The sequence below is a fragment of the Capricornis sumatraensis genome, chromosome 13 (assembly GCF_032405125.1).
Source record: "Capricornis sumatraensis isolate serow.1 chromosome 13, serow.2, whole genome shotgun sequence".
NCBI lineage: Eukaryota > Metazoa > Chordata > Mammalia > Artiodactyla > Bovidae > Capricornis > Capricornis sumatraensis.
The window spans coordinates 58,043,128-58,070,477 of record NC_091081.1 but is presented as its reverse complement, the minus strand read 5'-3'; the positions used below and the strand labels follow the sequence as shown (position 1 = coordinate 58,070,477).

General features: G+C 39.0%; 1 protein-coding gene across 1 annotated transcript in view; it reads left to right on the top strand.

Moving 5' to 3' along the window:
- STX7 (syntaxin 7) overlaps positions 1–26,035 on the top strand; it is a 60,277-nt gene extending 34,242 nt beyond the window's left edge. The window contains exons 3-10 of the mRNA XM_068985140.1: positions 9,200–9,269; positions 11,958–12,051; positions 12,737–12,874; positions 13,858–13,910; positions 14,453–14,549; positions 15,918–15,990; positions 19,776–19,858; positions 24,770–26,035. Coding sequence (XP_068841241.1) covers positions 9,200–9,269; positions 11,958–12,051; positions 12,737–12,874; positions 13,858–13,910; positions 14,453–14,549; positions 15,918–15,990; positions 19,776–19,858; positions 24,770–24,862 — 701 coding nt within the window. The 3' untranslated portion in view covers positions 24,863–26,035. The remainder of the gene's footprint in view (positions 1–9,199; positions 9,270–11,957; positions 12,052–12,736; positions 12,875–13,857; positions 13,911–14,452; positions 14,550–15,917; positions 15,991–19,775; positions 19,859–24,769) is intronic.
- Positions 26,036–27,350: the final 1,315 nt, after the last annotated feature.

Here is a 27,350-nt window from a genome sequence, read left to right as displayed (position 1 = left end):
TGCTGTCCAGGTTTGTCATAGCTTTTCTTCCAAGGACCAAGCGTCTTTTAATTTCCTGGCTGCAGTCACCATCTACAGTGATTTTGGAGCCCAAGAAGATAAAGTCTGTCACTGTTTCCACATCTGTTTGCATGAAGTGATGGGACCAGATGCCATGATCTTCGTTTTTTGAATGTTGAGTTTTTAAGCTGGCTTTTTCACTCTCCTCTTTCACCTTCATCAAGAGGCTCTTTAGTTCTGCTTCGCTTTCTGCCATAGGGGTGGCATATTCTTTCTGAAAATTGCAGAAGTTCAACTCCTTATACATGCGTGCTCAGTGGAAGACTTGCAGCACTGCTCAAGTGTGAAATAGACTTAGTAACATAGTGTGTACTTAGTACACTCAAGTACCATACTGAACTCAGTTATGGTTGCAAAGTCTTAGTAGTTTCTACTAATTTAGGACAAGGATCAGCCTATTTTTACTATAAATGGCCAAATAATAAACATTTTAGGCTTTGCAACACACATATGGTCTCTTGTGTATTCATCATAGTTGTTTTGGTTTTTGTTAACCTTTTCAAAATGTAACAACCATTTTTACATTGTATACATTTTTACATTGTTTTATACATTTGTATAAAACCAGTCTGAAAGCCCCCACAGGCCATATATGGCTGACACTGATGTAAGAGGCTGATGCTGGTCTTATGTAATGTGATGTCTATGGAATCTTGCTCATAGGGCCTGAAGAAAGGACAGGTGTTTATTTCCTCATCAGTTGCAGTAGGGCAGAAGGCTGCTTGTGGTCCCTGGTAGGCCTTGAAATGTGCTTTGAACACCACTTGAAGCACCAGAGCGTCTCAGCTCAACTCCTTCAATTTTGCACACTTATTTTTCCTTTCTTTGCTTTGGCAGCTATCGTACCTGGATTAGGAAATAATCTTTTTAAAAGTCTTTTACTCTTAGCCCTTTTAGCACTCTGAAAAATACTGTTTTAGAAACTAAGAAGTCTACATTCTAATTCCAGCTCTTCTACTTAAAAATAGCCATAGTTTCTGGAACAAATCAGTTATTCTGTCTGGTATTCAACTTCATGTGTATAATAAAATTGAACTAATACCATATAATATTTCTCCTGAATTTGATTCAGTAATTTCAGATGTGTGTTTCCATAGGCTCTTCATCACCTGATCAGATGATACCTTCACTTGTTCCTCAAGTTTGTGTGCTTAGTCACTCAGTTGGGTCTGACTGTTTGTAACCCCATAGACTGTAGCTTGCCAGGCTCCTCTGTCTATGGAATTCTCCAGACAAGAATAGCAGAGCCTGCCTGTTGCTATTTTCTCCTCCAGGGGCTCTTCCCCACCCAGGGATCAAACCCGCATTTCATGCGTCTCCTGCATTGGCAGGTGGATTCTTCACCACTCTACCACCTAGGAAGCCTGCTCCTCAAGTTTAGAGCCGAACAGATTAAAGAAACAGGAATGATTGTTGATGTCCAGAAATCCTGGTGGATAGTAGGTACCCAGGCCATGTTGAATGAATAAATAATGAAGGAACATACCTACCTCTCTTAACTTTCTTCTCTTATATGCCTTGTGTTTTAGAAATACATATGGGGCTTCCCTGGTGGCTCAGAGGTTAAAGCGTCTGCCTGCAATGCGGGAGACCTGGGTTCGATCCCTGGGTCAGGAAGATCCCCTGGAGAAGGAAATGGCAACCCACTCCAGTATTCTTGCCTGGAGAATCCCATGGATGGAGGAGCCTGGTGGCCTATAGTCCACGGGGTCGCAAAGAGTCGGACACAACTGAGCGAGTTAACTAACTAAGTCTTAATATATAAGATTCAGTCTTTCTGATGCTGTTTTGTGGCTCAGTTTAAAAATATTCATTGAGTGTCAACAATATGGTAGATGCAAAAGATCTGATAATGAACAGTGAATACCTAGTTCTTTCCTTTAAGAGTTTATTTACCCTTGTGGTTGGGGGAACTAGTTGATAATCTGAACATCAAGTTATGTCTTAAGTATGATACCGAGGTTCGAATCTCCAAAGTAAAGTGTCTGGTATCTTGCACTTCAAAAATAATACAAATGCCTCCTCCATTAGGCTCTTTGGATTGTCCTTCAGTAGAACACCTATACATAGGTCCTTGTTTGAAACATTATGAGAGCATTTATACTATGTATTGATACTTTCTCCCCTCCTTTTCTAGATTGCATACTGTTTGAGTGTAGGAGGCCTTGTTTTACATTTGCATTCATGAAAAACATCGAGCACTTAGTTAATTAAATGCACTCTATTAGGCAAAGCTGAATGGTTGCCTTTCTAAGAAGCTTCATTTTATGAGGTACTGTGTTATTCAAATTATTGTTTTAGAGTGAAAAGAAAGTTGTCAGCTAAAGCATTTGACTTGTAAGCAACTTTGGTATTTATGGAACCTCAATACATTCAATCAGTCCAGATTTTGATTATAAGTAGCTAAGCTAGTTTTATGAGTCTGGTCTTTCTTTTCTTGTGATTGTTGCTGGGACTCTGTCATTATTAATCACCTGCATTACTCATAATGGAGGCCAGCAAAGCTCAAGGACTCAGAATGGTTTTGTGACCATACTGTCCAGTTTGTTCCCCCTAAGGACTGGTTCTGTAATGATACTTCCCAGTGGTGCTATTATAAACCAAAAAGACCCAATGTCATAAAAATTTGGGCTATCAGATGGCCAAAAATCCCCATTATAATTCATCTCTTTTGTTTTCTATAATGAATATATTTCTCCCTTTTTTCATATTTAAGCTTGAAAAAATTAAAAAGCCCCTTTTAGCATGGTGCTGCTATTGCTCATACAACCCGCACTCCTCTCCCATCTCCGCTGACAGGTAGAACCAAGACATGTGTATTTCCTGCTTCCAGTGCCAGGTCTGTTTGGTGATTTCCAGTCTATGCCTCCTCTGATTCAGCAAGATGGGGGGGTCACAGTATTTCCTTAATCTGTGGACCAGAGTTTAAGTGTAACTGCTAACAACATGCCCCTATAAAACAGTGGTGAATAGAGATAGGGAAGGAAATAAATAGTTAATTTAAGGATCCACATTACAGAGCAAGGAACAGAATATTGACACGTGCTGTAGTCTGCCGCTTAATGGCTGGAAACAAGGCTGCAGTTTCTACTAATCCTTTTCTCCTGGATAGCTATTCCATGTTCCTTTTACCTTCTTTTTGTACCTCGACTGTGGAGTAACCCAGACGTTCAAACCCGGATCGTTGTTAGGTCATACTAACTTTTCTGATTGAAGACGGCAGTATTAGCTCGTTCCCTCCAGCTCATTTCCCAAGGTTTGTTTGCACTTCTCCCTCTGACCTTGCCCTGGGCACACTTTTACTTCCCCTTGATAATGACCTCAGTGGACACTGTGCTACCCTGGCCCCAAGTGGCCCCATGTAGTCTCAGCTTCCACTCAGGTGGAGCCACGGTTACACTCCTTACTTGAATATTGTCTCTAAATCATTTCAAGGGATGGAAGAAAAGTTTGTAAATGGGTGAAAGTGAAAGTGAAGTCGCTCAGTCGTGTCCGACTCTTTGCAACCCCATGGACTGCAGCCAACCAGGCTCCTCTGTCCGTGGGATTTTCCAGGCAAGAGTACTGGAGTGGGCTGCCATTGCAAATGGGTAGTTAGATGTAAACGTGAACTATTTCTCTTCACTTTTCCACTTTAGGTCCTAAATCTGAGTTTTCTTTGTGGATATGGTTGAAGCAGCACCAGAGAGTGGTGGGTCTTTGTGAGCATAAAGGTCCCATGGGATTGCATTTCAGCTTCCCAAGATACTGTCTCTCAGGTGACACCGTAATTGGTTCTTCAAAAGGCCATTAGACATTCTAGAAATCCAGCAGCTTCCAGATAAAGGAGTACTGGCAGACCAAGGAATTCTTGGTCTTTGGAAGCTCTGTTTTATATGTATATATATATATATGTGTGTGTGTGTGTGTGTGTGTGTGTGTGTGTGTGTATTTGTTTTTTTTCTCTCTGTTACATTGAGTATCTTGATCAGGAGCACTGGTGGGTAGAATGATTGTGATTGATACATGGATTCAGAAGCCGGTGGGATCATGGGGGGAGGGCAGCAGAAGAAGCAGTGCAAAATCCATAGTGCTGCTATTTCAGTCAATATAAAATTCCACCTCCACCAAGATGGAAGGGCTGTAATCATCTTGCTGCTGGGTGACTGGCTCATAACCCCCAAGAATGGTGCCATATTGTATATTTACTTTTGATTGCTGTTGACTGCAAACTGGTACATGGCATTGTCAGTAATCATGTTAATCTGAAGAAGGGGAAGTCTGTGTTGGCAAGCCTGTATGTAGTTTTTAATTCTTAAACCATTCCTGGTTGTTTATTCCATTGAACAAGTACTGCAGAAGTTGGAGTGAGAGGCAGCTTGACTAACACACAAAATCTAGAAAGAGGTACATCAGCAAGACAGTGAAAGTGTTTGTCACTCAGTCGTGCCTGACTCTTTGCAACCCCACAGACTGTAACCCACCAGGCTCCTCTGTCCTTGGAATTCTCTAGGCGAAAATACTGGAGTGGGTAGCCATGTCTTCCTCCAGGGGATCTTCCCTACCCAGGAGTCAAACGCAGGTCTCCTGCATTGCAGGCAGATTCTTTACTGTCTGAGCCACCTAGGAAGAACCTGTCAACAAGATAACATAACACCTAATATGTAGCAGGCAACTCAAGTCACTGGGTCACCCAGTATATCACTGTTTACTTTTTATCCAAGAATCAGTAGTAGGACTAGAACTATTCCTCAAAAGGGTAATATTGGCTTGACAAAGAGCATCATTTTGCTCAATGAATCTAAGGGACTTCTCTTGTTTTTTTCCTAGTGGACCTTGCCACTAGTTTTATGCAGAACCCTGAAATTACACAGGTTCTGGAGTTACCATTGGATCAAGCAGGTCATTGAAGCCAAGTTGTAGAACTGCTTATGCCACCGCTTGAACCAGCAGGATAGCCTTTTCTGTTGGGGAGTTGAAGCCAAAGCCAGCAGCCTTTTAGGGCATTCAGTAAAATGGATTGGAGCCACATAAAAAGTCTCACTAAGCCGTATTTTCCCATTTGTATTTGAGACTGCAAAGAAAAGCAATTTGTCATTTACTTTGCAGGAGTATATCAATGATCCATACGGATCAGTGGGCCAAGATTCTTCACTAAGGAAACAGGTTTCTGCATTAATTTATCTTCTGTCTGCTGGCATACTTCCATCCTTCCAAGGCACCTAAGAGAACATGTGGCTTCTCACTTGTGCAGATTTTAAAAGCACATGAAAGCAATGTATTGGACTTGTGTAGTGTCCTGTAGGAGGAAAGGCTCAATAATCTTGACATCTGACTTGTACAGTGATAAAGAGGGTGTATAACCCTAAGATAAGACATTGAAGGCTTGCCGCCCACCCCATCCAGCTGAAAGCATACTCCTCTTGTTTTCTCTTTTTTAGGATAGAGCAAAAAGTGTTTACCATATCAGAAGGTTTGTACAGGGTGCCAACAATTTTGATGATGTGTTCTAGCAAAGAGATCACATTTTGAGGAGCATCATAATTGGAGTCACCATTTAAAGAAGCCTCTGCTAGCCATCGTTACTACTAATGTTTGCTTTCCTCATCCTCTGCACAGGCCAGTCAGATGGGCGTAGGAGAGGCTTCACAGCTCTCAGCTCTCCTCAGGTCTTCCTGACATTTCTGGGCAGTGAACAAGAAGAGGTGTGGCTGATCGTCTTCTGTTTTGTTGAAGTGTGGAGCCCTGGGGCTCCCAGTTTTGTCCTCCTTTGCATATGAGTCCTTTCTCAGGGAGAAAGGATGAAGACTGGGGTTGCTGAGTGTATCTGTGTACAAAAACCAGGGAAATAACCATTTGGTGGACTTAAGCTCCCTCCCACTGGGTCTATCAGAAGCATGTCTACTTAATTTCTTTTTAATGGCCAAACAATTTTATATAGCGTCCATGCATTAAAATTATTTATCCTTTCTAGGATTGACACTTTTTAGTCTTTTTGTCTTTTTTTTCTTGCTATTCGTGTTTTCAGTGAATATTATTAAAAGTACTGTTCCTGGCCTACTTTTGTCCTGGCTTGTCTGACCTTTCCTTGGTTATTTCTGATTCTTTCTACATGATGGATATTACTCCTCCCTATGTCTTTACCTTTATGAAGACTTTTGCTTATGATTATATTATCATCTGCTATTTTGCTTGACTTTGTCCAATCTGATATATGAAAAGTTGATTGTCAACTTCTCATATGTTTATTTGCTTGTCATTATTTTAAGATGATACCTTTTACCTTTTTTTCATTGGACTATTTTTATATTTCCAACTTATAGGAGTTTTTTTCTATATTAAGAATATTAACCCCTTTACTCATCATATGCTGCAGGCATTTTCTCCCATGTACACACACATATGTTACTTGTATGGATTTGTAATAAAGATACATATTTTTCATATAGCATTTAAACTTTTTGTGTATTTATTGCCAGTTTGATAATATTTTCCTTCATAGTTCTTAGTTTTGTATTATACTTGGTTAATATTTTGAATCAGTTCAGTTCAGTTCAGTCGCTCAGTCGTGTCCGACTCTTTGCGACCCCATGAATCGCAGCACGCCAGGCCTCCCTGTCCATCACCAACTCCTGGAGTTTACTCAGACTCACGTCCATCGAGTCCATGATGCCATCCAGCCATCTCATCCTCTGTTGTCCCCTTCTCCTCCTGCTCCAATCCCTCCCAGCATCAGAGTCTTTTCCAATGAGTCAACTCTTTGCATGAGGTGGCCAAAGTACTGGAGTTTCAGCTTTAGCATCATTCCTTCCAAAGAAATCCCAGGGTTGATCTCCTTCAGAATGGACTGGTTGGATCTCCTTGCAGTCCAAGGGACTCTCAAGAGTCTTCTCCAACACCACAGTTCAAAAGCATCAATTCTTTGGCGCTCAGCCTTCTTCACAGTCCAACTCTCACATCCATACATGACCACAGGAAAATGTACCTGTGCCAAAATCATAAATAAGATTGTGTAATAAGTACATTTTATAGTTTTATGTAGCAGTTTAATAGTTTCAATTTTTAATGTTTATTAATTTTTTACAGATTTATTTTGCTTCATGAGGTAACATTGAGTTCTCTGTTTTAACCCCCAAATGATTGGTCAGTTTCCTCATGTCATTTATTGAGCAGTCTTTTTTTCACTTCAGTTCAGTTCAGTCACTCAGTCGTGTCCGACTCTTTGCGACCCCATGAATTGCAGCACGCCAGGCCTCCCTGTCCATCACCAACTCCCGGAGTTCACTCAAACTCACGTCCATCGAGTCCATGATGCCGTCCAGCCATCTCATCCTCCCTCATCCCCTTCTCCTCCTGCCCCCAATCCCTCCCAGCATCAGGGTCTTTTCCAGTGAGTCGACTCTTCGCATGAGGTGGCCAAAGTACCATGGCCTTTTTAAAAGACAAGAATCCTCTTGAAATAACGATAGATGCCTGGATCAGTTTGTCTTACCAGCATACTTTTTTTGAAAGTGAAAGCTTCAAACCCCTATAAGGTAGCTTAGGAGAATCTGCTGAGGTTGAGAAGGAAATATATAATTTATTGTACAAAGCAGCCATAAGTTTAAAACAGCAAACAAAGTTTCTCATCTCACAAAAGAAAAGGTCTATTACCAAAAAAAAGAGCAAAAAGAAATTCCTTTGTAACTAGCTGAATGGTTAACAGTTGCTATATGTTTCCTCTCCACTATTTATATTTTCCATCTTTGACTTGAAAGCAATATTCATTACATCATCCTGAGTGAACAGAAGTAATCCTGTGTTTTGGAATACAATCATTCCCTTGATCCCATAAATAAACAATGACTTTTTAAAAGCATTTAAGCTATATAAATAAACGACTTCTTTTAAATGAAAAAGAATGGGTGACTTGGATCATTTTTCTCTAGTTCTTGGAAATGTGAAAGTTCTTTACTTTGAGATGGATTTTCAACTTATCTCTGCTTGCCATTTTATTTGTGTACAGAAATGCATAAAACTAGAACCTTCCCCTTTGTAAAGAGCCTTTTTTTTTTATTACTATTATTACAGTGGTAGACTTCTGAATGGTGAACTTAGCATGAAATATTTAAAACCTATAGAAGAGTAGAAGTATAGTACAGTGGTCTTTTTATATACACTTTACCTGGGTTCACCAGTTGTTGACATTTCTCAACATTTGTTTAGTCTTTCTCCAGATTCGATTCAAGTTTCTCTAGTCGTCTCTACAAATTTTTAAAAATAGTTTTTATAGGTTTTTTCTTTTTTCCTGAATCAGAAGCCAGTCAAAAATTGTACACTGGGTATCTTAGTATTTTGTGTTTTTGATTTAGAAAGCTTTCCTGCTTTTACATATTTTTTTCTTTTGTGATTGATATTTTAAGAAGTACAGATCAGTTGTGTAGATTATCACATAATCTAGATTGGTCTGATTTCTTTCTCATGATTCTGTGTGGTGTGTGTTCAGTTGCTCATAGATTCCAGTTAGATATTTTGGCAAGAAAAATACATAGGTCATTTTGTGACTTTCTTGTTGCATCATGTCAGGAGGCTTATAATGCTAGTTTGTACAATTGGTGATCCTAAATTTGGTTATTTGTTTTAAGCAACAGATTAATCTATAAAGTTAGCCCAAGTTAATAACATGTATGTGATGATAATTTGAGGTCATGTGAGTATTCCCATGATTTTAGCATCCTTTGATTCTTGCTTGAATTGCTTATTACATAGACAGTTGAAAAATGGTTATTCTAATTTTGTCATTCCTCTTTCATTTATTAACTGTAATTCATTCACTTTATATCCCAGTGAATCATATTTTCCTCACAGTTTTTGTGCCAGTAGAATTTACATGACAGTCCATGTGCCATTGTACCAAATGTGCTGATGGAATAGGGAAGAAAATAATATTTTGGATCATAGTTACAGTTTCACATGTTAAGGTACCCACACAATATATTGTCACTAATTAGATTTGAATAAGCCATTGATTTTTTTTTTCTCAACTAATATTTTCTATATTTATGTCTTTGTTTTTCCTGTCTTTTTCTAACTGTCCTATTGCTTGTGTTAATTTCTAAGTTAATTTCTAATGGTCTAACATTTGTAATAATTACTGTACATTTACTTTCTATCATAATAGCTGCGGAAATACAGAGGACTCTGAATCAACTTGGAACACCTCAAGATTCACCTGAATTGAGGCAACAGCTGTAAGTATTTAGTTAAACATCAAAAAGAAAATAAAGAGGGAAAACCACCTATTGTTATGTTTGTTCGCCTGGAAAATCCCATGGACGGAGGAGCCTGGTAGGCTGCAGTCCATGGGGTCGCTAAGAGTCAGACATAACTGAGTGACTTCACTTTCACTTTTCACTTTCATGCATTGGAGAAGGAAATGGCAACCCACTCCAGTATTCTTGCCTGGAGAATCTCAGGGATTGGGGAGCCTGGTGGGCTGCCGTCTATGGGGTTGCACAGAGTCAGACACGACTGAAGTGACTTAGCAGCAGCAGCAGTGTTATATTTATTGGAGAAAACAATGAAAAATCAATAAGGTTTTTCTGGTGCCTCATTGTACTCAGATTTTGTATAAGTTTTTCCCTGTCTAAAGTGGGCAGCTCTTTTTCTTTATTTTAAAGATCTGGCCTTCTCTATCAAAGCAGAACTTCTTGGTTACCTAGTACTTTTTAATAGGTTGTTTTTGATGGTTTTAGAAAAACAGTACTCTAAGCTTCCCCCTGTGTGAGTCACTTCTCATAGCTAACAATCCTTGTGATGATTTTTATTTATTTCTCTTAGATTTCATTGCATATCCAGTATGAACTATGCCCCCCAAAAGTTTATCGTTACATCTTTGAATTTCAGAAAGCATTAGCCTCTGTTTAAAAAAATAAAAGATATAACCGAGTAATGTACTTACCTATTTGAGTAAATTAGTATGTTATAGAACAACAGCAACAATACTTTGTGGTGTTACAGATTTTACAGTGTGTTTTTACACCTTTTCTCATCTGAACCTTACAAAACCGCAGTGAGCTAGATAGATCAAAAGAACTATTTCCATTTTACTTATAAGGAAAACATTTCTGTTTGGGCTTTGATGGTTTGCCCAACATTATTCTAAACCTGAGTCATTTTATATGTTAATTTAGCACTGTTTCCAGCTACAAATTTCAAGTAGTATATATGTAATAAATGAAATGCCAGACATTAGCTACAGAAGGAAAAGTTCCAAAAAGAAGAGATTGGAAGATAGGTAATAATAATTCATATTTTTTCTGAAGTACAGTTTGAGGAGTTTATAGTTGTCTTATAATTTATATTGCATTTTTCTGCAGTGGATAGATATCAGGGGGATAAACATGTCCCAAATCTAAATAACAAACCATCATTTATTAAAATAAAGTAGAACAGAAGCCATAATTCTTAATAGTTAACAATATTTTGCTAAGCTTAAGAGTGGAGATTCTGAATATGTAGACATCATTAAAGTCTTCTTTTTATAATTTTAATTGTATTACTTTTCATAAAGATTTATAAAACATATATAAAGATAAGGCATTTGCTGAACATATATAAGTGTGGTATAATTCCTTGACAGTCAAATATAGATATCTATATACTGAAAGATATAATCATATGCTGCTGCTGCTAAGTCGCCTCAGTCATGTCCAACTCTGTGTGACCCGCACAGATGGCAGCCCACCAGGCTCCACCATCCACAGATGGCAGCCCACCAGGTTCCGCCCTCCCTGGGATTCTCCAGGCAAGAACACTGGAGTGGGTTGCCATTTCCTGCTCCAATGCATGAAAGTGAAAAGTGAAAGTGAAGTTGCTCAGTCGTGTCCAACTCTCAGTGACCCCATGGACTGCAGCCCGCCAGGCTCCTCCGTCCATGGGATTTTCCAGGCAAGGGTACTGGAGTGGGGTGCCATTGCCTTCTCCTATATCATATAGTTTCTCATTATTTTAAAGCACCCAAAGTGTGAGCAATACACAGGAAACTCAAACAGGGGCTCTGTATCAACCTAGAGAGGTGGGATGGGGAGGGAGATAGGAGGGAGTTTCAAAAGGGAGGTGATATATGTATACCTATGGACAATTCATGTTGAGATTTGACAGAAAACAGCAAAATTCTATAAAGCAATTATTCTTCAATAAAAAATAAATTAATTTTTTAAGAGCAGAAAAAAGGCAAAAAAATAAATAAAATGAGAGATAATATATATGTGAGGTACTGATGTTGTGACCTGTAAAACATCACATGAATACAAGCTTTTTTTAAATGTCAACTTCCTTAGTTATAGATCTTACTTTTCACTTTATAAGCTAGTTAGCAAGGTAGAAACAGATAACTATATAATTTACCTCTTTCACTGTGTTCGGTTTTTTTTTAACAGAGAAGTGCTATCATTTTTTTCCTATGGTTAACATAAATAATAGTAAATTTGTACTATTATTCATTTTGAGTTCTGATCTTTTTTCTTTTTTTTTAAATAAAGTATCTATAGGATATAAATACTCAGGTAGAGAAATAAGGGAGGCTGTCTGTAACCTGAGAGCTGGACAGAGTTTTAAGGCTCCCACATCCCCCAGATCTCAAACATCAGACATCTTACAATCTCTCATTGGCTTCAGTCATCTTCTTTTCTAAATAGCTGCTGATATTTATTTCTCAAAGCTTGGTTATCTCCATATGTGAGTAAAGCACCTTCCACATAGTATTTACTCAATATTTATAGGACCTGATAACTTTGTTTTCATAGAGAAAATTTGAGCCAGTCTCTTAAAAAGTGATTTTTCTAAACCTGTTCATCAGGGTTGAATTGAGTGGCAGAGTTATAGCTTCAAGAAATACCTTAGTTCTTTAACTGTAATACATGTTGTTTTTACTTTAGCCAGCAAAAGCAGCAGTATACGAACCAGCTTGCCAAAGAAACAGATAAGTACATTAAAGAGTTTGGATCTCTGCCCACCACCCCCAGTGACCAGGTATGAAGCTTTAAGACACACTGTTGATGTACTGAATGTGAAAGGAATCAAATGCATTGTAGGATCTTTGAACTATTGTACTAGAAAGGAAATCAGGGGGGGGGAAATCTATTTGAGATTAGTTCAGAGAACACAAAAGTGTATTTAATTGCCCAGGTAGTATCCTGTGGTTCAGTAAAGCAAAAATTATTTCCATGCAGTTGTCCTGACCCATAATTAAGTAAGTGCTCAGAAAATGCTTCCTGGCTAATTGTTTCCTGGCCTTCCAGGACTGACTTCATCAACATGCATGCTCATTCAAGATGTGAGGTTTCCTAGGGGCACACGTTTTTATTACCCTGCTTACTTAGTGGAAGTTATTACTTAGGTGAATCAAAGGTTTTATTTCCATTAAAATAAAGAAGAGGAATTACTTTAAAAGGGTGGCCTAGTTTTTAGGATGAAAACTTGAGGTGAAAATCCAACATTATGGGCCTTTGCCTCAAGATAAATATGCACAGTGTTTGAACACATTATCAAATTGAGCAAACTGTTATTGAGTGTTAATCAGTAAGGGTCTGTAATATAGTGGATAAAATTTTCAAAATTAAATAAAGAGCCAGCTACTAGCAAAACACCTTTTGCAAATTCTATAGAACTTCACAGCTTGATTCTAGCAGGTTTCTTTTCCCCGCCTCTCCTCTAGCGTCAAAGGAAAATACAGAAGGATCGCTTAGTGGCTGAATTCACAGCATCGCTGACAAACTTTCAGAAGGTGCAGAGGCAGGCTGCCGAGAGAGAGAAAGAATTTGTTGCTCGAGTAAGAGCCAGCTCCAGAGTATCTGTAAGTATTTAAAGCAGCATTGTAAAAATGAACACCGTATTCCCCAGGGATCCTGTGAAAAACTACAAGGCATGTGTTTTGAGCCTTAAAGTCCTGTGAATATCTTGGAAATCGGTGTTGAACGTTTATTTTCAGGAGTTTTCTGCTCAGTTTTTAAAAGGATGATAATTGTGTATTATTGGTGGCTCAGATGGTAAGGCGTCTGCCTACAATCCGGGAGACCTGGGTTCAATCCCTGGGTCGGGAAGATCTCCTGGAGAAGGAAGTGGCAACCCACTCTAGTACTCTTGCCTGGAAAATCCCATGGACAGAGGAGCCTGGTAGACTACAGTCCATGGGGTCGCAAAGAGTTGGACACAATTGGGTGACTTCACTTGTCGCTTGTGGTTATTCTGTCCATGTCATGGAACAAAAGATTACAGATTATGTAAAAATACGGAAACGTTCGGTCAGAGAAGATTAGGAATCAAATCCTGATTTGCACCTGAGGCAGTAACTTTGTATTCCTGCTGGAGTAGAAGACTCTTTACTCCTGGGTTATATGAAGATGATTTGAAGTGAACAGAATGAATATATTGTGAGAATAATTGAAAATGAACTTAGACCTGGAGAAGATAAATAGAAGGATAAGTTAGAGTGGAATTTTGATTTAATCTAATTTTAAATCTCCCTGGAAACTATCATAAGTGTTTCCCTGTTCCTTAATGTAGAGGTTCCAAAGCTACATTCTTTTTTAATCAAATAATATTCATTATTTGGCTCTTGAGAATATTTAATGAATTGCTTCCATGTCAGCTTAGGTTATAGTTTTATTATTGCTTGAAGTAATTGACTTAAAATAGTAGAACAAGAACTTTTCTCTTTTCTTATACCTATACTCCAGTGTGTACATAAATCAGTTTAAATTATTATAGAGGAAAATATGAGTGCTGTGTGCTTTTCCTTTGTGCCATCTCAATCCATTCTGTTACTAAATTATTCAGGGTGGTTTTCCTGAGGAGAGCTCAAAAGAAAGGAATCTTGTATCTTGGGAAAGGTAAGAAGTATATAACAGTATGCAGAGTAAAAGATAATTTTTCGTATTTGTTTTTTACATCATGGTCTTGGGCAAAATTAGTTTTCAATATATCTTGATTCCTAAGTTATTTATAAATAGAAAACAATACATTTGAAAAAAATTTTTAAATAATTATTATAAAATATGTAAAAATAGTCCAGTATAGTAATAGTATTCTTTAGTTATTTATCCAGATAAATATTATTGACTTAATTTTTGATTAAGATTATTTTTGATATAGATTATTCCCATGTGTGAGGTTTAAGTCAACCAAGAAGAAATACTCACTTGCTAGATGTAATAGCTTCCGATAATTAAATAATAACTCTAAAAAAAATCATTGAAATGAAAATGAATAAAATTTGGTTAATATTTCTGTTATACTTTTAGAATTTAAGTGAGCAATTCTGTGACTTTGAAGCAAAAATGTTCTATTTAATAAGTATTTCTGTAATAAGAAGGAAGTCCCCTTGTTTCCATACTGGTTTTTCTTTTTTTACATATTCCTTTCTTTTTAATAGCCAAACTCAGCCTCAAGCTCAGTTGCAGGATGAAGAAATTACAGAGGACGACCTGCGCCTTATTCAGGAGAGAGAGTCTTCTATCAGACAACTCGAAGTAAGCTTTAAATTGTAGAATTGAACTGCCTCACTTAGTGAGCTTGTTCTCCAGATGCTTAGGTGATACTGGGAAAAGGGTCAAGAAAGAAAACTAAATAAATATCAATTCGGTGGCATTTCTCATATAAGTTAGAATCATTGCTTTAAAAAAGTGTAATCTCTTTAGAAATTGTGCTAGGATGAGAAAATATACTTCCCTCCACTCCAAATTTTCTCTCTCTTTTTTTTTAATTCTGTTAAGTCATCTCAAGGCACCTGAGCATTGAGAAAAATATCAGTCTAGTGATGAAGTTCTGTTCAGTGAGTCTGGATGGCTTCCATGGCACATAATACACATCACACCTGCATGAATAAGATTTCTTCCAGAGGCTTTAAATGTATTTTATTTCCCTTTGGTACATGTAGGATATTGAAAAGGGCTTAAAGGTTTATAGCCTTAGTTTATAGGGAACCTACCTGTTCCCTGGAAAGTGGCCTGATAATAGCTAACAATAGCTACCATTTATTGATGGATTCCATCCACCAAGCACTATATGATAAATTGTTTCTGTTGTCTCATTTAGTTTTCATAAAAGTAACTTAACTGTGTCACTATCACTCCCCATTTTACAGATGAGAAAACTAAGTTCTAGGATGAATGTGTAAATCGCCCCACTCTTCCTGAATAAAGTATTTACATATTACTCTTTAATCAGGCAAAATAATAGTTATATATTAAAGAAAATTAAATTTATAACTTATTTACCCATCACTATTACATTGCATATTCAAGTTTATTAATCTGAGAATTTGAATTTATACTTCATGTTTTATTCTTTTAAAGTGTCAGATTGAGGGACTTCCCTGGTAGTCCAGTGGTTAAGAATCCACCTTCCAGTGCAGGGAACATAGATTCAGTCTCTCGTCAGAGAACTAAGATCTCAGTGTGAGGAAATGAAGCCCACTTGCCGCAGCAAAGACCCAGCACAGTCTTAAGTGTCAAATTGACATATAAATTTTTACTGGAATATTTTCAGTGTTTTTGAGGAAATACTGCTTGTGCTAACAAGACTAATCAGATTGAATGGTGTAAATTCAATAACGCACCACCCTTCTCTATTACATAGATCGTTCATTTCCATTCCAATGATATTTTTAACATTACAAACTTGTTTTAGAGAAATGGTTACTGTTATTCAGAGTCTACTTACTTGGGATTGCCTGTAGTCAAATAGTTTTCTCACATGTACAAAATGCATGTTATTAAGTCCAGAGGCATGCTCACCTAGGTATGAGTAGTGGTTTGGGTTTTTTAAAAAATTTTCCCCCTTTGTGGATTGGGGACTGAATTTCCGATTACAATAATATGTACTTTTTTTCCTCTTAGGCTGATATTATGGATATTAATGAAATATTTAAAGATTTGGGAATGATGATTCATGAGCAAGGAGATGTAATAGGTAAGCCCTATGTGTGAAATGTCATGAGCTGGAAGCAGGCCTCATGCAGTTTCCCTGTGGTAACTTCTCAGAGTAACTGACCTCCTTCTCTCGTTGGGTCCTCGTGGAGTCAAAACTACCGTGTCTGCAACAGACAAAGCACCACCCTTGGCATTATCTGAAACAGATCTCATTTTTGGCTCCTACTGGTTGAAATGACCAATTTCATGTATTTAAGAAGTCCCAAATTTAATCAGGGTCTGCTGCTACTGAGATCATGGAAGGTTCCATGTAACATCATCCTAGCTCATTCCCAGGACCTTTGGTTTCTGTCTTATCCCAGTTTAATTCTCATCACACCAAGACTTTGGAGAAAATGTCTTTTCATAAAGTGCACACTGTCCTCTCTTCTCAAGTAGAGGGAATAAGTAGCCATTTGCCTAAACATTCATTCTCATAACGTTTTTAGCATATTAATTTAGTAGTATTACTTCATTACTGAGGATTTTTTAATTCTTTTTTAAAAACTCTGTAAGACTTCCTTTAAATTTTAAATGTAATCATAATTCATATAGGATATAATTAGCGTTGATCAAGATTCTGATCTTCTTTATGATTTTTAAGTATGAAGATATTTGTGAGTATACTAAAGGTATATTTAATATGTTTTCTGAATTTGGTGTTTAAATTTAAATACAAGTTTAAATACTTGGACCTATAGTTTAATTATTATTTTTCTATTCTTACCCTCTTCTGTAGTCCCAATAGATCACAGGGTAAAACTTAAGAAACCATTCATTCATCCAATAAATATTTATTGAGTGCCAACTACTTTAAGGCATAAATCTAGGCACTGAGGATTCAGCTGAAATTAAACAACAAATAAAAGATATTATAATCTAATTGGAGGAGAGAGACAATTACAACAGAAAGAAAAGTGAGTGGTGATAAGTGTTTCTGGGGAAAATAAGGCCAGATTGGGGTGGGACTGCAGGTTCTGGGGAAGGTGCTGCTTTTCAGTGTGGAGTCAGGAAGGGCAGGTGACATTTTAGTGGGGACTTCACGGAAGTAAGGAAGCCCGCGGGAGAAGAGGTTCCAGGCAGAGGGAATAGCAGGTGCCCTGGCCCTTGGGCAGAAGCATGCCTGGCATTTTAAGTGAGTGGAGTGAGCACAAGGAGGATGGAGACAGTGTCCGAAGTCACGAGGGACCAGATCACATAGGCCGCTGAGCCATCCTAAGAACAGTCTTTGTATTAATAGAGGAGAAGCCACAGGAAGATGTGAGCAGAAGGGCGTAATCATCTGACTTAGATTTTAAGAGACTCACTTGGACTATTAGGTTAAGAACAGAGGTTGAGAACATGAGGTAAAGGGGAGGTGAGAACAGAGGTTGTGAACGTGAGGTAAAGGAGAAGTGTCTGGACTGGGGTGTTAAATCTGGGTATCATCTGCACATAGATGATATTTAAAGCCATGAGATTAGGTAAGATCACCTGGGAAATAAGTTTAGATAGAGAAGAGAGGGGCTTCCCTGGTGGTTCAGTAAAGAGTCTGCCTGCAATGTAGGAGACCTGGGTTTGATCCCTGGGTTGGGAAGATCCCCTGGAGAAGGGAATGAAAACCCACTCCAATATTCTTGCCTAGAGAATTCCATGGACAGAGTAGCCTGACAGGCTACAGTCCGTGGGGTCACAAAGAGTGTGACATGACTGAGCAAGAGGAGGTTCTAAGGACTTATAAATATTTAGAGCACAGTCAGCAAACTGCATCCATTCTTTTATGTATCTATAGCAGGTTTTGTACAACAGAGGCATAGTTGAGTATTTATGACAGAAACCATAAGAATGAACTGCAAAGCTTAAAGTATTTATTATCTGGCACAAAGAAAAAGTTTGTCAATCTCTGATTTAGAGGCTAGAGAACCAAGGAGGAACCAACAAAAAATAACCAATGATGCAGAAGAAAACCACGTGAGTGTACAGTTTTAGGATGGTGTGCAGGAAACATTTCAGGGTGATGACCCGTCTGCTCCCTCTGATGCTGCTGTTGGGCTAGGTAAACTGAGGATTAAGAGTTGACTGCTGAATTCAACAACATGTAGGGCATAGATGACCTCCGATGAGAGGCTGTGCTGGTGAAATAGTGCAGGTAAAAGCACGATAAAGTAGATTGCAGAGAGGCTGGGAGGAGAGTGACCGGAGATGGCAAGTGGAGATAGCTTTTTCCATCAGGGAGGTCCTAACTGCCAGAGGATGTGGCATCAGTGAGAGGTCTGAGGGTTGGTTTGTGTTTAAGATGGCAGCAATAGGATTGATGAGAAAGAAGTGCTCATAGTGAGAGGGAAGCAGTTGCTGGCCTGAGGTCATTGATCTAGGCAGCAGGAATTGGGATAAAATGCACGCATGGAGGGGTTAGCTCTCACTGAGCACAGATGGGTCCCCCACAACCATGGGAGAGAAGTCTGAGCACAGAGATGGTTGCATGTGGTAGTGGGTAGGGTCAGAGGAGATTGTGGAAGTGTCTTCTGATTGTTCCTGTTGTCTCGGTGATCTGGAAATAAGGCCCCTGGTGGAGAATGACAGTGAATGAGGAGGCATGGGAAGTTAGAGGAGAAAGTGTGACTTACCTTCCAGGAGCTGGGGAGATGGGGCAAGAGTGCTCTGCAGTCAAGAATTTAAAGTGAAATAAGTCAGCCCCGATGACTTTTTTGTAGCCATATACAACTGCACAGGATAGGTTGGGGACTATCCTGTCAGCTAAGTGTGACTGCAGTAGAGCGGAAGAGGGCTGACGATGAGTGCAAGAAAGCAGTGGCACATGACTGTCCATGGAGTCAAAGGTAAGGAAGAGGGCAGGAAGGACATGAGGTATGCCATGAAGGCCATGAAAAGGGGTAGGATCACTGAAGTTGGGTCTCAGAAGGAGAGAACTCTCACGGTAGCAGGTGGTGATCAGAGAGTGAGACCTGGAACGGAGATTACAGAGAAGCTGCAGTTGCTGGTAATGACAGGTTTGGAACGTGACCATGGAAATAGGTGGCTCAAAAAGCATCACAGGCAAAGTTAAGGAAAAAATGTGTGTTCAAAGAATTGAGAGGCCTGGGTATTTGAGGGTCAGCAGTTGGACATTGAGATCACCAATATGGATAATAGTAGAAGCATTGAAGAGAACATCAGTGGAGCAGGAACTAAAACATTCAAGGAAAAAGAAGAAAAACCATCTCGGGATGCCTGCTGCACTGCGGAGTGAAAGAGGTAGGCGTGAGCTCTGAAAGTCGGCAGGGAGGAGGAGGAGACAGCACTCATCCATCCTGCAGATGTAGGACATTCTACCCCCAGTTCAGAGGAGGGGAGGAAGGAAACCTATCACCATTTGAGAAGGCTATGGGGACTCTCAGGGAGGCTAGGTTTCCAGCACAGAAGGAGGTTGATGCTGGCCACAGGGCAGATGATGGTTTTCAGGTCTCCCTGTTTCCCCTGAACCAAAGTTCAGAATGCTTTGCTTGGGTACTGAGTTGGCCATCACAGAATGCAAACTCAGTGACAGCATTTTTGGGGTTTACCAGGTAGAACTGGAGTACGCTGTAATGAAGATAATCAAGTTCATTTTCTTCACATTGTTTCTGTATTGTTTGAGGCACCTGAGAAATACAGTTGCTAAAAGAAAATTCAGCTGTACGCGTATAAACCTTTGAATAATCAATGTATTTAATTTTAACCATAAATAAAATTAGGTGATTAGTGCAGCTCTATTACTAGCACATCAGCACCTGTTTAACATTTTTGTGTCTGTGTTTTATTTTAAAGATAGCATAGAAGCCAACGTGGAAAATGCCGAGGTGCATGTCCAGCAAGCAAACCAGCAGCTGTCAAGGGCGGCAGACTATCAGGTAATATCAACTGTGCTAAACTGTCCTATAACTTAGGCTCCTAAGTGTGTGTGTGAGAGTGTGAGTGTAATCATGTGGATGGAGATGTTAAAATTTAAAATCCCATGGAAGACAGGCCAGAAATATGCCAGTCCATTAAAACTGGGTTTAACCTGTTTGTTCTCAGGATTGAACAAGTGTTGTGCCCACAAGAACAGGCAGTTTAGCATTTAGAGTCTTGAGAGGAGCAGTAGACAACTCCACTCTTTTCTGGCAGCTTCTGGTCTCCAAGGTCATTTTCACATTTCAAACCAGAAACCTGTTTGCAACAGTGATTTCCCTACCTTTCTTGCAGTTCCTTTCTGCCTTTCTTTTTGGTCTGTGATACTTTGGACTAAAGAGGCTAAGATCCTTGTCCCAGAAAGATGTCTCAGGTTCTGTGGAAATTTTATTAGCTTGGACTGTCCTTGACCGGTGGGTATTTGGTCAGCATTCAGCAGACCCTTCACCAGGAATGAAGTGATCCCTAAAGTGAATTAGGTTGGTATAGGAAATCCATACGTATGAGTCAAATATAAATACACACAGAAGACTACAAATATTAGTACCGTGAACTATATCATTTAGTATGTAAATCTTTGATGTTTAACAGATAAGTTCTCTTTGCTGCTACTGCTGCTAAGTTCTCTTTCAGTTCAGTTCAGTTCAGTCGCTCAGTCGTGTCCGACTCTTTGCGACCCCATGAATCCCAGCACGCCAGGCCTCCCTGTCCGTCACAAACTCCCGGAGTTCACTCAGACTCAAGTCCATCGAGTCAGTGATACCATCCAGCCATCTCATCCTCTGTCGTCCCCTTCTCCTCCTGCCCCCAATCCCTCCCAGCATCAGAGTCTTTTCCAATGAGTCAGCTCTTCTCATGAGGTGGCCAAAGTGCTGGAGTTTCAGCTTTAGCATCATTCCTTCCAAAGAAATCCCAGGGTTGCTCTCCTTCAGAATGGACTGGTTGGATCTGCTTGCAGTCCAAGGGACTCTCAAGAGTCTTCAACACCACAGTTCAAAAGCATCAATTCTTCTTTGGGAACCCCTAAATACCACCCTAGCATTTTATTTCCCTTTTAAAGCTTCATTATTTGTTGATGTAGTTGTTCATAATTATTTTCTCAGAAATTGTCACCTTCCTATAAAATTTCTAAGATATTGTTACCATCCTAGGCCTTTTTAATCACTTTTCACTTTTCTCACTGATCTTAGAAGTTGCCTTTAGTTTTAGTGGTTTTCTCACTGGAAAAATCCCTCCCAGCATCAGAGTCTTTTCCAATGAGTCAACTCTTCGCATGAGGTGGCCAAAGTATTGGAGTTTCAGCTTCAGCATCATTCCTTCCAAAGAAATCCCAGGGCTGATCTCCTTCAGAATGGACTGGTTGGATCTCCTTGCAGTCCAAGGGACTCTCAAGAGTCTTCTCCAACACCACAGTACAAAAGCATCAATTCTTCAGTGCTCAGCCTTCTTCACACTCCAACTCTCACATCCATACATGACTACTGGAAAAACCATAGCCTTGACTAGACGGACCTTTGTTGGCAAAGTAATGTCTCTGCTTTTGAATATGCTATCTAGGTTGGTCATAACTTTCCTTCCAAGGAGTAAGCGTCTTTTAATTTCATGGCTGCAATTACCATCTGCAGTGATTTTGGAGCCCAAAAAAATAAAGTCTGACACTGTTTCCACTGTTTCCCCATCTATTTCCCATGAAGTGATGGGACCAGATGCTATGATCTTCGTTTTCTGAATGTTGAGCTTTAAGCCAACTTTTTCACTCTCCTCTTTCACTTTCATCAAGAGGCTTTTTAGTTCCTCTTCACTTTCTGTCATAAGGGTGTTGTCATCTGCATATCTGAGGTGATTGATATTTCTCCCGACGATCTTGATTCCAGCTTATGCTTCATCCAGCCCAGCGTTTCTCATGATGTACTCTGCATAGAAGTTAAATAAGCAGGGTGACAATATACAGCCTTGACGTACTCCTTTTCCGATTTGGAACCAGTCTGTTCTTCCATGTCCAGTTCTAACTGTTGCTTCCTAACCTGCATATAGGTTTCTCAAGAGGCAGGTCAAGTGGTCTGGTATTCCCATTTCTTTCAGAATTTTCCACAGTTTCTTGTGATCCACACAGTCAAAGGCTTTGGCATAGTCAATAAAGCAGAAATAGATGTTTTTCTGGAACTCTCTTGCTTTTTCGATGATCCAGCGGATGTTGGCAATTTGATCTCTGGTTCCTCTGCCTTTTCTAAATCCAGCTTGAACATCTGGAAGTTCATGGTTCATGTATTGCTGAAGCCTGGCTTGGAGAATTTTGAGCATTACTTTACTAGCATGTGAGATGAGTGCGATTGTGTGGTAGTTTGAGCACTCTTTGACATTGCCTTTCTTTGTGATTGGAATGAAAACTGACCTTTCCCACTCCTGTGGCCACTGCTGAGTTTTCCAAATTTACTGGCATATTGAGTGTAGCACTTTCACAGCATCATCATTTAGGATTTGAAATAGCTCAGCTGGAATTCCATCACCTCCACTAGCTTTGTTGTAGTGATGCTTCCTAATGCCCACTTGACTTCACATTCCAGGATGCCTGGCTCTAGGTGAGTGATCACACCATCGTGATTATCTTGGTCGTGAAGATCTTTTTTGTACAGTTCTTCTGTGTATTCTTGCCACCTTTTCTTAATATCTTCTGCTTCTGTTAGGTCCATACCATTTCTGTTCTTTATTGAGCCCATCTTTGCATGAAATGTTCCCTTGGTATCTCTAATTTTCTGGAAGAGATCTCTGGTCTTTCCCATCTGTTGTTTTCCTCTATTTGTTTGCATTGATCACTGAGGAAGGCTTTCGTATCTCTTCCTGCTATTCTTTGGAACTCTGCATTCAGATGCTTATATCTTTCCTTTTCTCCTTTGCTTTTCTCTTCTCTTCTTTTCACAGCTATTTGTAAGCCCTCCCCAGACCTCCTTAGCAATTTTGCTTTTTTGCATTTCTTTTCCATGGTGATGGTCTTGATCCCTGTCTCCTGTACAATGTCACAAACCTCCGTCCATAGTTCATCAGGCACTCTTATCAGATCTAGTCCCTTAAATCTATTTCTCACTTCACTGTACATGCAGCTCAGCAGAGTTAATGTCACCACATTGCAGACTGAAGGTATCATTCCTGAATAGTTGAACACACACACACACACCCCTAGATTAATCTGTGACTGCCAGCTGTTAAATCTGCTCAGATACAGAGTTCAGCAAGATTCATCAGTGACTAGGATCCATGTCATTTCATTTTGCTTTTGAATTTTAGGGAGATGTAGATATATCCCCAGCTTTTACTTTTCCTCTTCCTTGTGGAAGGAAAACCTGCAGCTGCTCTGGGGAAAAAAGAACACATCTTCCCAAGCTAAACCTTCAGAGCTAGAACTGGCCCCCCTCCTTAATCCCACAGGACCTGGTTGTTATTGTTGTTCAGTCGCTCAGTTGTGTCTGACTCTTTGAGACCCCATGGACTGCACACACCAAGCTTCCCTGTCTTTCACCATCTCCCAGAGTTTGCTTGAATCAATGATGCCATCCAGCCATTTCATCCTGTCACCCCTTTCTCCTGCCTTCAATCTTTGCCACCATCAGGGTCTTTTGCAGTAAGTTGGTTCTTTCCATCAAGTGGCCAAAGTATTGGAGCTTCAGCATCAGTCCCAGTGAATATTCAGGGTTGAGTCCCCTTAGAATTCACTGGTTTGATCTCCTTACTGTCCAAGGGGCTCACACAGGACCTGGAGGGATGAGAACAGAGTCACGCAGCACAGGGGCTGGGAAGAGAGCAGTTTCCCAGTCGTCCTGCTTGGCAGCCTTGATATTAAATGATGCCTCTGCAAGATACAGTGTGGTGCCTCTAAATAGTTCTGATGGATTAAGAACATAAAACAAGGTGGAAAATGCTCTCATCACCATAGCACCCCAGAGTCTTGCCTCCCCTGGAGATGGTGCCCCAGGGAAAATAAAATTCTCTAGTGGAACAGCTGTCATTGTTGATGAAGGCACATTACACATGAGTCTGCGGTAACCAGGTAGAGTCTGGGGAAAATACATGGGCGTGATGAAATTGAAATGAACTGTGTTTAATTAGTATTTTGTTGAAAAATTAGATGGCCACGTGGAATACTAATCAGTATTAATGGTTTCAGAAACATATCTTTTTGGTAAATTTTACATTACTTCTAGTTGACCCAAGGCAAATTTACAGACTTTTCTACTTTGTAAGAAAAAAAGATTCCTGGAAGTTGTCATGAGATGGACAAGCCATTAGAGAAATACAGAAATCTACAGCTGGGCCAGAAATGAGGAATGGAGCAAAGCTCAACCTTTATAATTTAAATGAGTGTTTCTTAATTTTTTTTAGCTCTTTTTAAAAATTTATTTGCATGTTGAAATTCTGAATGCAGTTTCCATTCATATTTAGGGATGAGAACGATTTGGGAAACTTAATTAAACTTTAGGAAACATCAAATATTTGCTGATATGGTCAGAGAACTCATTTTGAAGAGCAGTTCTTTGATAAAAGTTTAAAAATTGATGTCTTGAAGCTGTTTTTTGTTTTCACATATAGGTAAACTCTATCTCTTAATTTTAATTCCTCTGTATCTTTCCCAACCACACATTTAGAAAAAGCACCAACAAAAGTTGAATAATTACTCCCTGAATTAATACTGTTAATTCAAGAATATATTTTGAAAGCATACTACTATATGTATTGAAAAGCAAAAAAAATATAGCCCCAAATTTGAGGGCGAGAAAATACCATTGATTTTACTCTAGAAATGAACCAAATGATTTTCACTTGCCATCGAGATGCTCCGCTACATCTGTAAACATGTTTTTTGTTTTTTGCATCTGCAGCGCAAATCCAGAAAAACCCTCTGCATCATCATTTTTATCCTTGTTATTGGAGTTGTAATTATCGGTCTCATCATATGGGGAGTGAAAGGCTAAGATGATAAAGGAGCACACTGCTGCACTACATTATGTATAAAAGATTATGTATTAAAGATTCCTTTAATCATGGTGGGTTTTTTTTATTATATTCTTTTAAAGCAGTTGCCTAAAGGATGGTTCCCGTACTCTGTTATTTTTATTTGGAAGTTTTCTTTGGATTAAATCTTATATTTTCTAATGCTGAAAGTTTTCCTATATATCACTGCTGGCATGCTTTTCAATCTAATAACTGTTCTGCCCACATTGTATTTGCCTTTCATCTATAATTTATTTATCCTGTTGACTTAGCTTTTGGAACTTAGTAAATTTAAAGGTGTGTGTGTGTGTGTTTTCTGTGTGCACCTTCCCATCACAATGTAACATGCACCCATGTTTGTGTCACTTTGATTACAGATCTTCAATTTAATTTTGATTTGTGCCAGCAGAGGAAACATTGTCAGTAACTTGCAAAAGTAACATATATGTCTGTGTTTGGTATTTGGTTGTTTCCCTGGTTCACAGCAGCATAAGTTGTCTATTTAACTTTTATCTTTGTTTTTCTCTTAAGACCCTTGTTGATTCTCAGTGAAGTCAGTGAATAACTTCCTAGTATATCTTTCACTCCTGATGTGTAGATAGTAAGCATTTGTTGTAGATTGCCTAGTCAAATGCTAAGGATAGGTTGTTTTTATATAGGTTCTGTTGAGCCTGACATTCCTTTACAAGGAACTGTGTTGTCAGTATAAATGTTTAACGTGATCCGGAGGAAGAGTATGACAAATCGGTACCTATTGTGTTAGAATTCTAAAGCCCCCAAGCTTATTCTGCTGTGTATCTCCACAGCTGTTATGATGGAAAATTAATTACCTTCCCTTTTGTCCTATAGAATAATGATCACATTTGTGTCCTTGGGTCACGATTACTTTGGGGAAGTAACTTTCCCACAGTTATTGTTTTGGGGCACCTAACACTTAAAATTCTGGGTTTCCTTTGCATATAATTTTGTACCATCCTACATTAGCAAATGAATTGGATGTTTGCCAGTTAACTCACTTGCCTTTTTAAATCAATGTTGTTTTAATGCACTAATCTGTATACTATAAAGAAGATCATCTTTATAGTTTGTATTTTATAATGTTCTTACATAGCAGTTTGATAGTGAAGGCAATGTTTTACATGGCAAGCTATGAGACTTCAGATGGGAACAAATAAAATATTAAGTAACTAAGTAAATTGTATCTTTGCAAGCAAAATAAAGATGATTTTAAAAGTGCCTGAAGAGTTTTATTTCAAGAGAATTCCGCTTCTGCAGGACTTGATACTTAACTCACACTTTTGCCCCTGTACTTACCTGAAATCTCAACAGAAGTGTAACCACATGGCTGCTATTTTGCATCTTGCTGGAGTACCAACTCACTCAGAGTTTTTATTTTGGCCCTCTTTTGCTGCTAATAGGTAAGAAGCTGTTTTGCTTATTACCAAAACACAAGAAGAGCCTGTAGAAAACTGTTTTGTGAGTGAATGATTAGGAATATCAAGACTGTGTTCACCTACATGAGACTGCTGTATTGAACAGGTTGGGTGATGGAGGCAAGAGAATTCTTACAAATTCTGCCTATTCTGAAGGCAGTGCAAGCCCATCAGGCCTGCTGGAATGTGATCCTTCTCTGTAAGTACACAGAGAAGTGTAATAGCCAGTCTCTTAGGACTGTTTATGGCTGCCACAAATCAGCTCAATTTTCTGCCGTGATTATACTGGATAAAGTGTTTATTCTCATACAGGCAAATGCATCTACTTCTGTTTATTTCTTGCTGAGTTCCCAATAACAGCAAAAGCACTTACTTCGGGAGACATGAGTTTAAGCACCTTAATTTAAAATATACTATTTTATAAATTATTTTGACTGGGACACAGATCATTGAAAGCAGGAGCCTGAGTGATTTGTACTCTTTTTAAGAAATTTGTTAACTTAAGAGAAAATTTTACACAAAATATTTGGAATACAAAGAGAGAAAAAATAAAATAAAAAATAGTACAGTTTTCAAATATTTAAAATTCTTAACAAAGTTTTCCTTTAGGTGAATTTTAGAATCTGTTTGAAAGGCAATGCTTACTTTCATGACTGTCAACATATCTGAGTCTGAGTCGAACCAAGCCTCAAGCTGAAGAAGTTTCCTTATCAAATGACACATCATTCCTTTTAGTGTGCTTTGAAGACATACTTGCATGATGCTGACTGTAATTAACCAGCGTCTTTGCTTAAATTGAATGACGGTGTCGCAGGAAGGGTTTGACCACTGTATCAGTCATTAAATATTATGGAAATGTTTTAGTTTTGCACAGTGACTAGTGGTAGAGGACTATCTGGTGCCATTCCAACACAATGCAGCTTGTTTTTAGTAGGCATGGGATCAGCCCTAAAAAATACAGATGTGGACACAGATGGAGCTTGATCTCAGACAGCAAACGGTAGAGACAGCCTCTGGAGTCAGGCCCCCTGAGCAC